The sequence below is a fragment of the Littorina saxatilis genome, linkage group LG16 (assembly GCF_037325665.1).
Source record: "Littorina saxatilis isolate snail1 linkage group LG16, US_GU_Lsax_2.0, whole genome shotgun sequence".
Taxonomy (NCBI): domain Eukaryota; kingdom Metazoa; phylum Mollusca; class Gastropoda; order Littorinimorpha; family Littorinidae; genus Littorina; species Littorina saxatilis.
In genome coordinates this window covers 50,648,954-50,666,755 of record NC_090260.1, presented here as the reverse complement: position 1 = coordinate 50,666,755, position 17,802 = coordinate 50,648,954, and the positions used below count along the sequence as shown (strand labels likewise).

Here is a 17,802-nt window from a genome sequence, read left to right as displayed (position 1 = left end):
GGTAGCGCGCTGGATTTGTATTCAGTTGGCCGCTGTCAGCGTGAGTTCGATCCCAGGTTCGGAGGAAATTTATTTCACAGAGTCAACTTTGTGTGCAGATTCTCTTCGGTGTCCGAACCTCCCCCCGTGTACACTACATTGGGTATGCACGTTAAAGATCCCACGATTGACAAAAGGGTCTTTCCTGGCAAAATTGCTTACTAATTGTCTACCTATACCCGTGTGACTTGGAATAATAGGCCGTGAAAGGTAAATATGCGCCGAAATGGCTGCAATCTACTGGCCGTATAAAATTTCATCTCACACGGCATCACTGCAGAGCGCCTAGAACTGTACCCACGGAATATGCGCGATATAAGACTCATTGATTGATTGATTGATTGAATGTTGTAATTTGGGCCTTGACACATGTGTAAGCCTGTTGCGGTTTTGTATGTACAGACCAAATGTGACCCTCCACCACAAAATGAGTCGCATGTCACCTCGCGCGGTTCTGCGCTAGGCTTAATATAAGTCCTGGGAGTGTCTGGTAACGGTGTGAGGGTCACCTTAGTCACAGGCTTATAACTCAAACAAGTTTTCGCTCTTTTCTAAAACGGTTTACATCACTGGATAGAGCATAAAAAACTCTTTAAGAAAATGTAAAAATATGCAAAGGTGACATGCGACTCATCCCGTGGTGGAGGGTCACACATGAAAAAGTTGGATCTGTATTTCGGTAATGATATGCGAGCGTCAAGACAGCGAGAGAATTGGGAAGAGTGATTTAATGTGGCCAACATGCTCATCTCTGTGTGGGAGAAAAGGAATGTTAGTATTGTTGGTAAAGGGTGTGTATTGAAAACGTTTCTTCTGCCACGCTTTGTTTATATCATGCAGGCACTGATTGCACCAGGCAACATATGAGTTGAAATGAACAGGTTAATGTTTATAGTCTCATGTGACAGACAAAACAGATTGCAATAGAAAGGCTTTTGAAAAAATTGAAAAGAACATGTAACGAGGTTAAACGAGATTTAACATGGTTGGTCTGCAACAGATGCAGTGTTCCTTTTTGTAAAAGTGGGTTGTGAACTCTGTCAAGTGAAGAGTAACAAGTCGCGTAAGGCAAAAATACATTTAGTCAAGCTCAGTCGAACTCACAGAATGAAACTGAACGCATTGCATTTTTTCCGCGAGACCGTACACTCGTAGCATCGTCTGTCCACCGCTCGTGGCAAAGGCAGTTAAATTTAACAATCCAGAAAAGCGCGGTAGCGGTTGCGCTGAGGAGGATAGCACGCTTTTCTATATCTCTATTGTTTTTAACTTTCTGAATGTGTTTTTAATCGAAACATATTATATCTATATGTTTTTGGAATCAGGAACGGACAAGGAATAAGATGAAATTGTTTTTAAATCGATTTCGGAAATTTAATTTTAATCATAATTTTTATATTGTTAATTTTTAGAGCTTGTTTTTAATACGAATATAACATATTTATATGTTTTTGGAATCAGAAAATGATGAAGAATACGATAAACGTAAATTTGGATCGTTTTATAAAATAATTTTAATTACAATTTTCAGATTTTTAATGACTAAAGTCATACATTAATTTTTAAGCCTGCAAGCTGAAATGCAATACCAAAGTCCGGTCTCCGTCGAAGATTGCTTGGCCAAAATTACAATCAATTTTTTTGAAAAATGAGGGTGTGACAGTGCCGCCTCAACTTTTACAAAAAGCCGGATATGACGTCATCAAAGACATTTATAAAATAAAAAAAAGCATCTGGGGATATCATACCCAGGAACTTTCATGTAAAATTTCATAAAGATCGGTCCAGTAGTTTACTCTGAATCGCTCTACACACACACACCCAAACACCACGACCCTTGTCTCGATTCCCCCCTCTATGTTAAAACATTTAGTCAAAACTTGACTAAATGTAACAAGTCGCGTAAGGCGAAAATACAACATATAGTCAAGTAGCTGTCGAACTCACAGAATGAAACTGAACGCAATGCAATTTTTCAGCAAGACCGGTTTCTCGTAGCATCGTCAGTCCACCGCTCATGCCCACGGCATAGGCAGTGAAATTGACAAGAAGATCGGTTTAGTAGTTGCGCTGAGAAGGATAGCACGCTTTTCTGTACCTCTCTTCGTTTTAACTTTCTGAGCGTGTTTTTAATCCAAACATATATATATATATATGTTTTTGGAATCAGGAACCGACAAGGAATAAGATGAAAGTGTTTTTAAATTGATTTCGACAATTTAATTTTGATAATAATTTTTATATTTTTAATTTTCAGAGCTTGTTTTTAATCCAAATATAACATATTTATATGTTTTTGGAATCAGAAAATGATGGAGAATAAAATAAACGTAAATTTGGATCGTTTTATAAAAATAATTATTTTTTTACAATTTTTAGATTGTTAATGACCAAAGTCGTTAATTAATTTTTTAAGCCTCCAAGCTGAAATGCAATACCAAAGTCCGGCCTCCGTCGAAGATTGCTTGGCCAAAATTGCAATCAATGTTTTTGAAAAATGAGGGTGTGACAGTGCCGCCTCAACTTCTACAAAATGCCGGATTTGACGTCATCAAAGACATTTGTCGAAAAAATTAAAAAAAAAGCGTCTGGGGATATCATACCCAGGAACTCTCATGAAAAATGTCATAAAGATCGGTCCAGTAGTTTACTCTGAATCGCTCTACACACCACACACACCCATACACCACGACCCTCGTCTCGATTCCCCCCTCTATGTTAAAACATTTAGTCAAAACTTGACTAAATGTAGCAAGTCGCATAAGGCGAAAATACAACATTTAGTCAAGTAGCTGTCGAACTCACAGAATGAAACTGAACGCAATGCAGTTTTTCAGCAAGACCGTATACTCGTAGCATCGTCAGTCCACCGCTCATGCTCATGGCAAAGGCAGTGAAATTGACAAGAAGAGCAGTTTAGTAGTTGCGCTGAGAAGGATAGCACGCTTTTCTGTACCTCTCTTCGTTTTAACTTTCTGAGCGTGTTTTTAATCCAAACATATATCTATATGTTTTTGGAATCAGGAACCGACAAGGAATAAGATGAAAGTGTTTTTAAATTGGTATCGACAATTTAATTTTGATAATAATTTTTATATTTTTAATTTTCAGAGCTTGTTTTTAATCCAAATATAACATACTTATGTTTTTGGAATCAGAAAATGATGCAGAATAAGATAAACGTAAATTTGGATCGTTTTATAAAAAAAAAATATTTTTTACAATTTTTCGATATTTAATGACAAAAGTCATGAATTAATTTTTAAGCCACCAAGCTGAAATGCAATACCGAAGTCCGGGCTTCGTCGAAGATTACTTGACCAAAATGTCAACCAATTTGGTTGAAAAATGAGGGCGTGACAGTGCCGCCTCAACTTTCACGAAAAGCCGGATATGACGTCATCAAAGACATTGATCATTTACTATTCTGTGTTGAAAACATGCTTTTTTCAGCAACAACTACCAGAATGGTCCATGTTACCTATTGCAGACGACGGGTTAGTGTTGTATTCACGGAAATCACCAAACAATTGAAAAACCCAGGGACATGTATCACGGAGAAGACACGACATAACCGGATGTTTGGGATTATGTCAATATGCCAGGTTTTATTTGACGTCACGTGTCATTCTTGCTTACCTAGTCTATGTATTGTTCGAAGTCTTTCGTGTGATGAAGAATGCGGTAAACTCTGTGAAAAATAAGAGAACAAGGATTGTCTCAGAAGAAAGTCCACGACTAAATGTTACTATCTTTCTTTCTTTATTTGGTGTTTAACGTCGTTTTCAACCGTTCAAGGTTATATCGCGACGGAAATGTTACTATGGTTGAGTGATATTAATGACAATGTTTCAGGCGATACAACGACATCCACGATGGCTGAGTAAAATCAATGAAAATGTTTCAGGCGATACAACGACATCCACGATGGCTGAGTAAAATCAATGATAATGTTTCAGGCGATACAACGACATCCACGATGGCTGAGTAAAATCAATGAAAATGTTTCAGGCGATACAACGACATCCACGATGGCTGAGTGATATCAATGATAATGTTTCAGGCGATACAACGACATCCACGATGGCTGAGTGATATCAATGACAATGTTTCAGGCGATACAACGACATCCACGATGGCTGAGTGATATCAATGACAATGTTTCAGGCGATACAACGACATCCACGATGGCTGAGTGATATCAATGACAATGTTTCAGGCGATACAACGACATCCACGATGGCTGAGTGATATCAATGATAATGTTTCAGGCGATACAACGACATCCACGATGGCCGAGGGAAAGAAGCCACGGTGCGTGTTGAGACTCTCACCTGTGGCGGTCCTCCTGACCTGTATCCTGCTTGCATACCTTCCTTCATCACATGGTAAACGTTTCTGAGTATTTTGACTTGTTGCCTTATTTTCCTTTTGCTTTTGAATTAAAGATTATGTTTCTGAATGGCCCGTCCCCAACAAAGAAAATACATATTGGAATACTGTCTTTTAATTGTATTTGTTTAAACACAATTTCCGTATTCCAGCCCTCCGGTGAATCGGGTCGGTTTGCTTTTTCCCCCTAATGCCATCATATTATTCTATCTAGTCCATAATAGGCACTCCAACAAAAGCCTGTAGCCCAGGAAGCTGCATCATCTATCTATGGTATCATTCTTCTCACACACCTACACGTCTGGCAAACATCGCTCTCACACTATTTCTGAAATATCTTTAATAGAACAAGTTATCCGACATGAAGATGCACATGTCACAGTTGTTTGCAATAGCGCTTTCCTAAAACGTTTTTTTGATATCTTAGAAAAGAATAACTGACCCGAAAACGTTCGAATCTAAGCTATTTATAGCAGACGGACTTTTGTCGATCCAAACTCTCACACTTTCACAAATTAATGTCTTTCAAAAGAATTCCTTATTCGACAAGTAATCGGGGAGACAGCTGTGCCTCACAGTGTTGTCTCCATTACTACACTCACAAATCTGCTCTTTAGTATCTTAGTAAAGGACAATAGACCCGAAATCGTTCGAACCGAGAAAGAAAACATGGCGCCGGCCGGACGTTTGCTAAAGGGCCGATGAGAGCCAAAACCTTTTAAGTCGGCGCTGTTCGATCCAGACTCTCACAAATATCGTTCGATATAATTCGTTATTCAACAAGTTATCGTACAGACAGCTGTAGCTCACGGTTGTCTACAAATGCGCTCGGCTCGTATTACAATTTGCATCAGATTACAGAACAATGGACCAGAAAAGTTTCGAATCGAGAGAAGTTTTATGTGGCCGGTGTAACAGTCGCGCATGCGCATTCAACCTCCACTGTCACAAGGAACATGATAGTAATCATGTCATGAAAATTACTAACATTCAGTTCTGGCTCACTTCTGGACGGATCACTTAAGCCCAAACTGAATACTTAAGCATTATCTGGCGAGAAAATTGGTCATTTTCACCGCAGAACTGTTTTTTGTCACGCAAAGATGAGTAATTTTCACAACATAATTGTAATTTTCACGTGAAAATTACGTTATGTGCTTTTGGCGCTAGTAAGCCATCATATAAATCCTTGTTTTTCTGACATTTAGAAAACAAATGAACAAACTCATCCGCTACCTCTAACTCATTTATACTGACTTGCTGTAGCAAACTCATCCGCTACCTCTAACTCGTTTATACTGACTTGCTGTATCAAACTCATCCGCTACCTCTAACTCGTTTATACTGACTTGCTGTATCAAACTCATCCGCTACCTCTAACTCGTTTATACTGACTTGCTGTATCAAACTCATCCGCTACCTCTAACTCGTTTATACTGACTTGCTGTATCAAACTCATCCGCTACCTCTAACTCGTTTATACTGACTTGCTGTATCAAACTCATCCGCTACCTCTAACTCGTTTATACTGACTTGCTGTATCAAACTCATCCGCTACCTCTAACTCGTTTATACTGACTTGCTGTATCAAACTCATCCGCTACCTCTAACTCGTTTATACTGACTTGCTGTATCAAACTCATCCGCTACCTCTAACTCGTTTATACTGACTTGCTGTATCAAACTCATCCGCTACCTCTAACTCGTTTATACTGACTTGCTGTATCAAACTCATCCGCTACCTCTAACTCGTTTATACTGACTTGCTGTATCAAACTCATCCGCTACCTCTAACTCGTTTATACTGACTTGCTGTATCAAACTCATCCGCTACCTCTAACTCGTTTATACTGACTTGCTGTATCATACTCATCCGCTACCTCTAACTCGTTTATACTGACTTGCTGTATCAAACTCATCCGCTACCTCTAACTCGTTTATACTGACTTGCTGTAGCAAACTCATCCGCTACCTCTAACTCGTTTATACTGACTTGCTGTATCATACTCATCCGCTACCTCTAACTCGTTTATACTGACTTGCTGTATCAAACTCATCCGCTACCTCTAACTCGTTTATACTGACTTGCTGTATCATACTCATCCGCTACCTCTAACTCGTTTATACTGACTTGCTGTATCAAACTCATCCGCTACCTCTAACTCGTTTATACTGACTTGCTGTATCAAACTCATCCGCTACCTCTAACTCGTTTATACTGACTTGCTGTAGCAAACTCATCCGCTACCTCTAACTCGTTTATACTGACTTGCTGTATCAAACTCATCCGCTACCTCTAACTCGTTTATACTGACTTGCTGTATCAAACTCATCCGCTACCTCTAACTCGTTTATACTGACTTGCTGTATCAAACTCATCCGCTACCTCTAACTCGTTTATACTGACTTGCTGTATCAAACTCATCCGCTACCTCTAACTCGTTTATACTGACCTGCTGTATCAAACTCATCCGCTACCTCTAACTCGTTTATACTGACCTGCTGTATCAAACTCATCCGCTACTTCTAACTCGTTTATACTGACTTGCTGTATCAAACTCATCCGCTACCTCTAACTCGTTTATACTGACTTGCTGTATCAAACTCATCCGCTACCTCTAACTCGTTTATACTGACTTGCTGTATCAAACTCATCCGCTACCTCTAACTCGTTTATACTGACTTGCTGTATCAAACTCATCCGCTACCTCTAACTCGTTTATACTGACTTGCTGTATCAAACTCATCCGCTACCTCTAACTCGTTTATACTGACTTGCTGTATCATACTCATCCGCTACCTCTAACTCGTTTATACTGACTTGCTGTATCAAACTCATCCGCTACCTCTAACTCGTTTATACTGACTTGCTGTATCATACTCATCCGCTACCTCTAACTCGTTTATACTGACTTGCTGTAGCAAACTCATCCGCTACCTCTAACTCGTTTATACTGACTTGCTGTATCAAACTCATCCGCTACCTCTAACTCGTTTATACTGACTTGCTGTATCAAACTCATCCGCTACCTCTAACTCGTTTATACTGACCTGCTGTATCAAACTCATTCGCTACCTCTAACTCGTTTATACTGACTTGCTGTATCAAACTCATCCGCTACCTCTAACTCGTTTATACTGACTTGCTGTATCAAACTCATCCGCTACCTCTAACTCGTTTATACTGACTTGCTGTATCAAACTCATCCGCTACCTCTAACTCGTTTATACTGACTTGCTGTATCAAACTCATCCGCTACCTCTAACTCGTTTATACTGACTTGCTGTATCAAACTCATCCGCTACCTCTAACTCGTTTATACTGACTTGCTGTATCAAACTCATCCGCTACCTCTAACTCGTTTATACTGACTTGCTGTATCAAACTCATCCGCTACCTCTAACTCGTTTATACTGACTTGCTGTATCAAACTCATCCGCTACCTCTAACTCATTTATACTGACTTGCTGTATCAAACTCATCCGCTACCTCTAACTCGTTTATACTGACTTGCTGTAGCAAACTCATCCGCTACCTCTAACTCGTTTATACTGACTTGCTGTATCAAACTCATCCGCTACCTCTAACTCGTTTATACTGACTTGCTGTATCAAACTCATCCGCTACCTCTAACTCGTTTATACTGACTTGCTGTAGCAAACTCATCCGCTACATCTAACTCGTTTATACTGACTTGCTGTAGCAAACATACAAACATGCATACATACAGACAGAGCCAAGTTAAATAAAGTTATCATGGTTTGGTGTAATATATTTTTGTAACTCCTTATTTTGTGTTTTTTGACAATGGAAAGTGTATGATATACTACAGACAAAATGTAAACGATATTTGTAAAGTGTACTAAATATCAATTTGTGAAATCATAATCCTAGGGAAATAAACATCCGAGAGCGATACCCTGCTACTGCCAAGCTGTTTAAGTGTTTGAGTGTGACACATACTGTTTGGAAACTTCAGTCAAACAACCGTTGTGCCGAAAAAAAATCCCTGCGCTTAGAACTGTACCCACGGAATACGCGCGATATAAGCCTCATATTGATTGATTGATTGATGTGTTTCTATAGGATGACACAAATAATGCCACCCGTAACTTCTGCATCGGGTCAACCAATTACTGCATATATTGTACACCAACTATAAAGTAGTTCGCTCAACATGTGGAGAAGATATGAACATTTTTGACAGTGGGTGGCGCAATTTGTTATTTTATCATTTTGTGTGTGTTTCACTCTGTATATTTTGAAGGGAACGTTTTAGTAATGGCTGTGTCTGGTTGATTGGCAACAGGCGGCAGAAAAGAATGCTCCGTGAAGAGTGACGGCACCCTGACCATGTTCAACCAGGAGACGGTCACGGTGGCAGCCCCCTGCAAGTACCGTCTGGCGGACTTCACGTGCGGGGACTACCAGGTCAAGGTCACTGGCGGTAGCGCAGTGAAAGAAGATGGCAGCTATTCTCCGGACACGATGTGGGTCAAGGTCGTCAATACGGCAACGGCCGAGACTGTAAAACTCCGTACCTCACTGAAACGAATTGAGGAGGTACAGTTTTATAGTTCTGCTCCTTCTGTGTTTTCTTCAAACTAACTTTTATGTTGACAGACAGACATTGCCTCGCTTGCGTCTTCCGAGCAAGCAACTGGTCGTTTTGTCCAATAAGTTTATTTCTATATTATAAGTGTTATAGTCTGTCTGTTCACCTGAAAGACTGCTGGGACGAAGAGGTTACATGCCGAGTCTCAGTGATTATTAAAAATAATGGTCGAAGTTTGCGGATCATGAAAAATGCGAGCTTCAGCGAGCTTTTTCATGACCGCGAACTAAGACCATTATTTTTTAATGATCACTGAGGCGAGGTATGTAACCTCTTTATTCCTCCTTTCTTCAGTTATTCAAAGAAAAGAGGAATTTTTGTGCGAAAGTTTGATCGAATCCTATACACTCGACCAGTCTACCTGCGCAGGAGATTGAATAATGCGCGGTTGTATAGTTCCGTGAACATCATTCAATTCTGTTAACACTTCTTGTTTTGGACTAAATTCAAGTACACAGTTATGTTGTTATTCTGCTGTGTCGGTAAAGGCAGATAGTGCGTGTTCTGTTCATGTTTTAGTATCGCTCAGGAAATGTTCTTTCGTCAAATGGGACTAGCAGACGAACTTTTGCACCCGTGTTCCAACGTTAAAAACTGTATACAGTTCCGTTTTCTGGGACAAAATAGTGTATGAAGCCGCTGTATGTTCTTTACATTGATGAAATGTGTGCATTTGGTTGCCTGTGATCTGTTTATAAAATGAAATATTGTCGAAAACTAACCGTCGCGACGGATTGCAGTTTTTTGTCCCAGCAACTCAGTTCAGAAAATGTGAAAGGGGAACTACTCTTGTCGCTAGACAGAGTACGAGAGTAACTTGCCTTGGGAGTTTGCTTGCACTCATGAGAGATCTAAGGCGAGTTTCTCTGCACTGATCGTTAGATTTGGATTTAGAAAATGACCAAACTCATGGATTTTATATAGAGATTAGTGTGTTCAAGCCTGTAGTTGCTAGTTTAACTGAGGTATGTTTGTATTGTTTGGTCTAGAGATGTATATTTCGTACATGTATCAGAGCGTTCGGAACTTTTCAATCACTAAAGTAGTTCCCTCAAAGTCTAGCTCATCAACCTGTGAGCTATTGAGGATTCAGGCCCGTTGTTGGGTAAGTGATTTTGGTTGTTGGGTAAGTTACCGAAAAATAACCAGCCCTACACGTTAACAGAGAGAAAGAAGCAGAGGGGGGGAGGGGGGGAATAATAAACGTTCCATTAACTTACCCTTCTTGTTTGTTTTTTTGTTCTGAATTTTGGAACGTTGGCAGTCTATTTGTTTTTGATGTTCGCAATAAACGGTATTGTCTGTATGCCTATTGAAGTATGAAGCAAAGGGAGTTAACAACGTCTGGTTGATTAGAGAAAAACAAAACAGAGTTGTTGGACTTTCCAACGTGTACACTGTATTGTCGGTATGATTGTTTCAGTATGAACCAAAGGGAGATAACAACGCCTGGTCGATTAGAGAAGGACACACAGAGTTACTGGACTTTCCAATGTGTATGTCGTGCCGAATTCACGTAATTGTCGAATTCGCGAAATCGGCAACATTTTTGCCTATTTCACGTAATCGGCAAAACGCTGCCCATTACGGGAAATCGGCAGCGTTTTGACAAAAACGCATAAAGGCTTGTAAACTGTGCCGATTTTGCGAAATCGGCAGCCCGTTTTTGGCTTTAAAGTTCTCAAATGCCTGGGATATCATCACACTTAGACAGCGAGACACTCGAATGGATAAATGTTGCAATAATCGATCAGTTATGGCAAGCTATGGCCAAAAGTGTAGTTTTCGTGCATTACCAGAGTTATGCTTGACACAGACCAACATAGACCATAACAAGAAAAATGTTCATTCAAAATGAACAGCGTCGATGCAATGTCCACCAAAGATTTATTTTGGGAAGTGTTAAAAGGTTAGGGTCAAAAGTCAATGAATTGCATGTTGTGCTGGATATATAAATTGTTTATTTCAGTCAATGCTTGCTATGAATTGATCAAACAACCACAAGAAAAAACAAGTCGCGTAAGGCGAAATTACTACATTTAGTCAAGCTGTGGAACTCACAGAATGAAAATGAACGTAGTCCGCCGCTAGTGCAAAAGGCAGTGAAAGTGACGAGCCTGTTTGGCGCGGTAACGCTGTGCTTCATAACACGCTTTACTGTACCTCTCTTCGTTTTAACTTTCTGAGCGTGTTTTTAATCCAAACATATCATATCTATATGTTTTTGGAATCAGGAACCGACAAGGAATAAGATGAAATAGTTTTTAAAACGATTTCGGAAGTTTAATTTTGATCATAATTTTTATATTTTTAATTTTCAGAGCTTGTTTTTAATCCAAATATAACATATTTATATGTTTTTGGAATCAGAAAAGGATGAAGAATAAGATGAACGTAAATTTGGATCGTTTTATAATTTATTTATTTTTTTACAATTTTCAGATTTTTAATGACCAAAGTCATTAATTAATTTTTAAGCCACCAAACTGAAATGCAATACGGAAATCCGGCCTTCGTCGAAGATTGCTTGGCCAAAATTTCAATCAATTTGATTGAAAAATGAGGGTGTGACAGTGCAGCCTCAACTTGTACAAAAAAGCCGGATATGACGTCATAAAAGACGTTTATATAAAAAAAAAACGTCCTGGAATATCATTCCCAGGAAGTCTCATGTCAAATTTCATAAAGATCGGTCCAGTAGTTTAGTCTGAATCGTTCTACACACACACACACAGACAGACACACACACACACACACACACACACACACACACACACACACACACACACACACACACACACACACACACACACACCAAGACCCTCGCCTCGATTCCCCCCTCTATGTTAAGACATTTGGTAAAAACTTTTTAATTAAAAAATAGAGCTTGTTTGAAACAGGTAGAAAGGAAGAGTTGATATTGAAATATCTGTACGTGGGAATGTGGTGAAAAAGAGTGCTAAAAGTAGTAAGTCGGCCTCAGATCCATTTCAAATATTTATTGCAGAAAAACAAAATACAAATTAAAAACAAAACCACAGAACCATTACCAGGTGTCATAGGAATGTTTGAAAACAATAGTTTTAATTTTACACTGTAAATACAGGAATCAGAATTAAACACCTCAAATTGGCACATGCATAATGAATCACCTGGAATTGCAACAGGGAGATACTGAAGTAATTGGAAACAAACACTTGAAATTGACAGAGAAACAATTGATAATATATTACTGACATGAGCGTACAATATTTTAATGGAAGTGCATTTTTAGCACGAAGCATCCGCAGGAGGATGCACTAACAATTACATAGTGCCACAAAATGTGTACGGACATTTTACAACCGTGCATTATTAGCACAGAACACATACATGGGGGCGCACAAAACATTATTGTACCATGATGATGATCGGGATTGTTGAAGATCTTTTCTTGTGCAAGGCGCCCCTGTATGACCGCAACTGATCCAACCGGCCGCATCTGAACAAACGACGTCGAAACGGCGCGAAACACGTCCTCTCGGTTGGTCTCGGATTGACTCGGCTCCTCTCGGTCTTTTTTTGTGTGGGTCTTTTTTATATTTAGTCAAGTTTTGACTAAATATTTTAACATCGAGGGGGAATCGAAACGAGGGTCGTGGTGTATGTGTGTGTGTGTGTGTCTGTCTGTGTGTGTGTGTAGAGCGATTCAGACTAAACTACTGGACCGATCTTTATGAAATTTGACATGAGAGTTCCTGGGTATGAAATCCCCGAAAGTTTTTTTTCATTTTTTTTATAAATGTCTTTGATGACGTCATATCCGGCTTTTCGTGAAAGTTGAGGCGGCACTGTCACGCCCTCATTTTTCAACCAAATTGGTTGAAATTTTGGTCAAGTAATCTTCGACGAAGCCCGGGGTTCGGTATTGTATTTCAGCTTGGTGGCTTAAAAATTAATTAATGACTTTGGTCATTAAAAATCTGAAAATTGTAAAAAAAAATAAAAATTTATAAAACGATCCAAATTTACGTTTATCTTATTCTCCATCATTTGCTGATTCCAAAAACATATAAATATGTTATATTCGGATTAAAAACAAGCTCTGAAAATTAAATATATAAAAATTATTATCAAAATTTTTTTTTCGAAATCAATTTAAAAACACTTTCATCTTATTCCTTGTCGGTTCCTGATTCCAAAAATATATAGATATGATATGTTTGCATTAAAAACACGCTCAGAAAGTTAAAACGAAGAGAGGTACAGAAAAGCGTGCTATGCAGCATAGCGTAACCACTACCCCGCTCTTCTTGTCAATTTCACAGCCTATGCCGTGAGCTGTGGACCACGAGTATACGGTCTTGCTGCGTTGCATTGCGTTCAGTTTCATTCTGTGAGTTCGACAGCTACTTGACTAAATTATTGTATTTTCGCCTTACGCGACTTGTTTCTTTTCCTTATGGTCGGAGTGGTATATTTATGTACATCTTAGATTAAAAAAAACACCCGAAAGCTGTGTTTAATCGTTTCGCGTAAATTGTACATTTTTTTTCAGCTTTGAAATTGTTTTGGCTTGGAGAGTCAGCGCGCTTTGGCTTGGAGACTAATTCTCCACAGGCACGTTCTTCCCAACCACAGATACCAGCGTCGTCCGCGACGCTGGAAAAACTAAAATTGGGAAGTCAAGCAATGTTAATATGTTCTGGTGACAAAAACAGTAACTGACTGGCTGTCACTTTTGCGAAATGGACACATTTTAGGAGCCTTTACGCATTTTCGTCAAAACGCTGCCGATTTCGCGTGAAAGGCAGCGTTTTGCCGATTACGCGAAATGGGCAGCCGATTCCGCGAATTCGGAAATTAGGTGAATTCGGCACGACATGTACAATACAATACAATACAATAACTTTATTAATCTCTAAAAGAGAAATTACTCTATGTTCTGTATGATTGTTTCAGTATGAAGCATTGGGAGTTGACAACGTCTGGTCGATACGACAAGGAACCACAGAGTTTCTGGACTTTGCTGATTATGATGGGTCTGCATACTTGGGGAAATATTCCGTCTTCGAAGTTAGGTTCGGCGGCGAATACGACGAAGTTAGCAATGTCTTGTGTTACGCGGAAAACTTCTCGTCTCCCGGAGTGCCTGTGACACTGTGTGGTAAGGGTACAAGTGACATAGTTATCTCCCTTCTCTCTTTCTGTCTGTCTAGTACCTGTGACACTGTGGTGGGGGTACAAGTGACATAGTTATCTCCCTTCTCTCTTTCTGTTTGTCAAGTGCCTGTGACACTGTGTGGTAAGGGTACAAGTGACATAGTTATCTCCCTTCTCTCGTTCTGTCTATCTAGTGCCTGTGACACTGTGTGGTAAGGGTACAAGTGACATAGTTATCTCCCTTCTCTCTTTCTGTCTATCTAGTGCCTGTGACACTGTGTGATGAGGGTACAAGTGACATAGTTATCTCCCTTCTCTCTTTCTGTCTATCTAGTGCCCGTGACACTGTGTGGTAAGGGTACAAGTGACATAGTTATCTCCCTTCTCTCTTTCTGTCTATCTAGTGCCTGTGACACTGTGTGATGAGGGTACAAGTGACATAGTTATCTCCCTTCTCTCTTTCTGTCTATCTAGTGCCTGTGACACTGTGTGGTAAGGGTACAAGTGACATAGTTATCTCCCTTCTCTCTTTCTGTCTATCTAGTGCCTGTGACACTGTGTGATAAGGGTACAAGTGACATAGTTATCTCCCTTCTCTCTTTCTGTCTATCTAGTGCCTGTGACACTGTGTGATGAGGGTACAAGTGACATAGTTATCTCCCTTTTATCTTTCTGTCTGTCTAGTGCCTGTGACACTGTGTGGTAAGGGTACAAGTGACATAGTTATCTCCCTTCTCTCTTTCTGTCTGTCTAGTACCTGTGACACTGTGTGGTGAGGGTACAAGTGACATAGTTATCTCCCTTCTCTCTTTCTGTCTGTCTAGTGCCTGTGACACTGTGTGGTAAGGGTACAAGTGACATAGTTATCTCCCTTCTCTCTTTCTGTCTGTCTAGTACCTGTGACACTGTGTGGTGAGGGTACAAGTGACATAGTTATCTCCCTTCTCTCTTTCTGTCTATCTAGTGCCTGTGACACTGTGTGATGAGGGTACAAGTGACATAGTTATCTCCCTTCTCTCTTTCTGTCTGTCTAGTGCCTGTGACACTGTGTGGTAAGGGTACTTCTTTTTCTTCTTGGCGTTCGCAGAGGTTACACAATCAGTCCAGCACTGGTGATAAATGTTGGTGTTTTCTCCTACTCCTGTCGACTGCCGTATAGTTTGGTCTGCAAGGGAGTTGGTGACGGCCACACTTCTTTTCGTTCCTCATCTAGTAAGGGACATCGCTGTAAGATGTGTTCCGCTGTTTGGTCTTCTTGACCGCAGGCACAGGTTGGTGATGGCGCCAGCTTGAACTTTCGGTTCATGTGAGCATTGAGCCTGTTGTGGCCAGTACGCAGCCTGATGAGGTTGACTTGCTGCTCTCTGGACATTGTGTGGTAGTCATCTCTGTTTGTCCTTGGCCTCATCAATGCCTTGATGATTGTCTTCTGCTCACTAAAGCTGACACTGTTTTCAGGTTGGTCTTCCACGGCTCCTTCTTTTGCCAGCTCATCTGCCCTTTCATTTCCTGGTATCCCACAGTGTGCTGGTATCCACTGGAGGACAACTCTTCTGGTTTGTCTGACCATCTGTAATGCTTTGGCCAGCTGTGGGAGTTTGTCGTTCTCTAGGGCCTGAAGGATTGAAAGGGCGTCCGAGAGGAAGACAACTTGGTAGCAAGGGTCTGCGGAGTCCTGAACCAAGGAGGCGGCCTGCATGAGAGCTTCTGCTTCTGCTTTATAGTTTGTGCAGTGTTTGCCAGTGGCAACGCTGGATGTAGCTGTATGTCCCCCAGGGAACTGGATGAGAATGCCTGCACCTCCATTGAGCACGGCGTTAGTTGCTGATCCATCGGTGTATACATGGATCCACGCCTCTTTTGGGTACTGTTCGTCGATCAGGGCTAAGGTGAGTGCCTGTCGAGCTGTGTCATTCTGATCTTCTCCTGAGGTAACATGTGGAACACTGGTGCAGATCTGGATGCCTGGTTTCTCTGTTGCCTTGGGGGTTTCCTCTTCTTCTTGAGTCAGAGGTAGAGTGTTCTGTGGGAGGACTTCCCTGTACTGTCGAGAAAGTCTCTTGCTCTCGTTTGAGCCGGTTCTTGGTGAGGTTGCTCAGTCTGTGCTTCATGGGGTGGTCGGGTAGGCACTTGAGCTTCTCGGCCTGTACCATAGTCTTGGCTTCTCTTCTCTGACAGAGGGGTTGGATGGTGGTAAGCTTCTCCATTTCCTTGATGGGCGTGGATTTCATTGCACCAGTGATGAGTCGGAGGGCCTGGTTTTGCACACAGTCGAGGGTCTGCAGGTTTGTCTTGGCTGAGGTTGACCACGCTGTGGAGCCGTACTCGAGGTGGGGTCTGATTGTTCCCTGGTATACTGTCTTCAGTATCTTCTCGTTCGCTCCCCAGGTGGTACCTGCCAGCTTCCTGAGTATGGCTAGCTTGCGCCGGGCCTTCGTCTCTGCCTGTGCAATGTGTGGTTTCCAGGTCTGCCGTCTATCAAAGGTGACACCAAGGTACGTTGCTTCTTCATCCTCTCTCAGAGGAGTTCCACCAAGCCTAATGGTTCCGGCTTTCTGCTTTGGCGACAGTGTGAATAGGGTGGTGGAGGATTTCTCCTTGTTGATGGAGACGCACCAATCTTCTGCCCATGCGTTCAGCCTATCTGCCGCTTGCTGCATTCTGTAGGTGGCAGTACTTGCGTGCTCCTCCTTGCACCAGATCACAAGGTCGTCTGCGTAGAGAGCAGCTTTGATCCCCTTGGGCATCTCAGACACCAGATCGTCGATGAAGAGAAGGAAGAGTGTGGGGGAGAGGACTCCGCCCTGAGGGACGCCATGACGAAGGAGGAACTTCTTGCTTTTGGTCTGGTCGACGTTAACTCTTGCCCTGCGGTTATAGAGGTAAGAGCGAATCCACTGGTACATGTTGCTGGACACGCCTTTCCTCAGCAGTTTTACAAGGAGTCCATCTTTCCAGACCTTGTCAAAGGCCTTCTGAAGATCTATCCAGGTGACGAAGACCAGCTTCTGTTCCTGAAAGGCATCTTCAACTTCTTGCGCCAGGTAAGTGACCTGATCTTCAGTGCTGCGGAACTGTCGGAATCCAGCTTGTTCAGGGGCGAGGAGGTTCCTGGATTCCAGGTACCACCTGAGGCGCTCGTTCACAATTCTCTCCAGGGTCTTCACAACACAGCTGGTGAGGCTGATTGGGCGATAGCTGGTGGCCTTCTTTGGATCCTTCCCTTTTTTTAAGATGGGGATCATGATCGCTTCTCGCCAGAGTTGTGGTAGCGATCCTTCTTGCCAGCTGCTGTTGAAGACCTCGAGTAGCTTGTTCTCTGCTGCGCTACCAAGGTGGGTTAGCATCTCGTTGGTGATGCCGTCTGGGCCAGGGGACTTCTTCGCCTTTGACTTTTTCAGAGCTGAGTGCAGCTCGTGGAGTGTGAGTGGTTGACTCATGGCGTCCACTGTCGACTGTCTGGCAGGTCTCTCTCTTTTCTCTCTTCTTGCTTCTCTCTGTTTCTCGGGGCTAACATGGAGGTTGCTCTCAGCTGCATAGCTTTCAGCAAATTGGTTGGCAGCATGCTTTCCAGTTAGCACCTTCTCGTTCTCTTCTAATGTGATCTTTCCTC

The 17,802-nt window shown here is 41.5% G+C and overlaps 2 protein-coding genes across 2 annotated transcripts in view; both read left to right on the top strand.

The window, feature by feature from the left end:
* Positions 1-17,802, top strand: part of LOC138951199 (uncharacterized) — a 155,182-nt gene that overhangs the window by 66,926 nt on the left and 70,454 nt on the right. The gene's annotated exons all lie outside the window — the stretch shown is intronic.
* LOC138951203 (uncharacterized) overlaps positions 1-17,802 on the top strand; it is a 31,614-nt gene that overhangs the window by 2,843 nt on the left and 10,969 nt on the right. The window contains exons 2-4 of the mRNA XM_070322857.1: positions 4,311-4,427; positions 8,742-8,995; positions 13,989-14,193. Coding sequence (XP_070178958.1) covers positions 4,331-4,427; positions 8,742-8,995; positions 13,989-14,193 — 556 coding nt within the window. The 5' untranslated portion in view covers positions 4,311-4,330. The remainder of the gene's footprint in view (positions 1-4,310; positions 4,428-8,741; positions 8,996-13,988; positions 14,194-17,802) is intronic.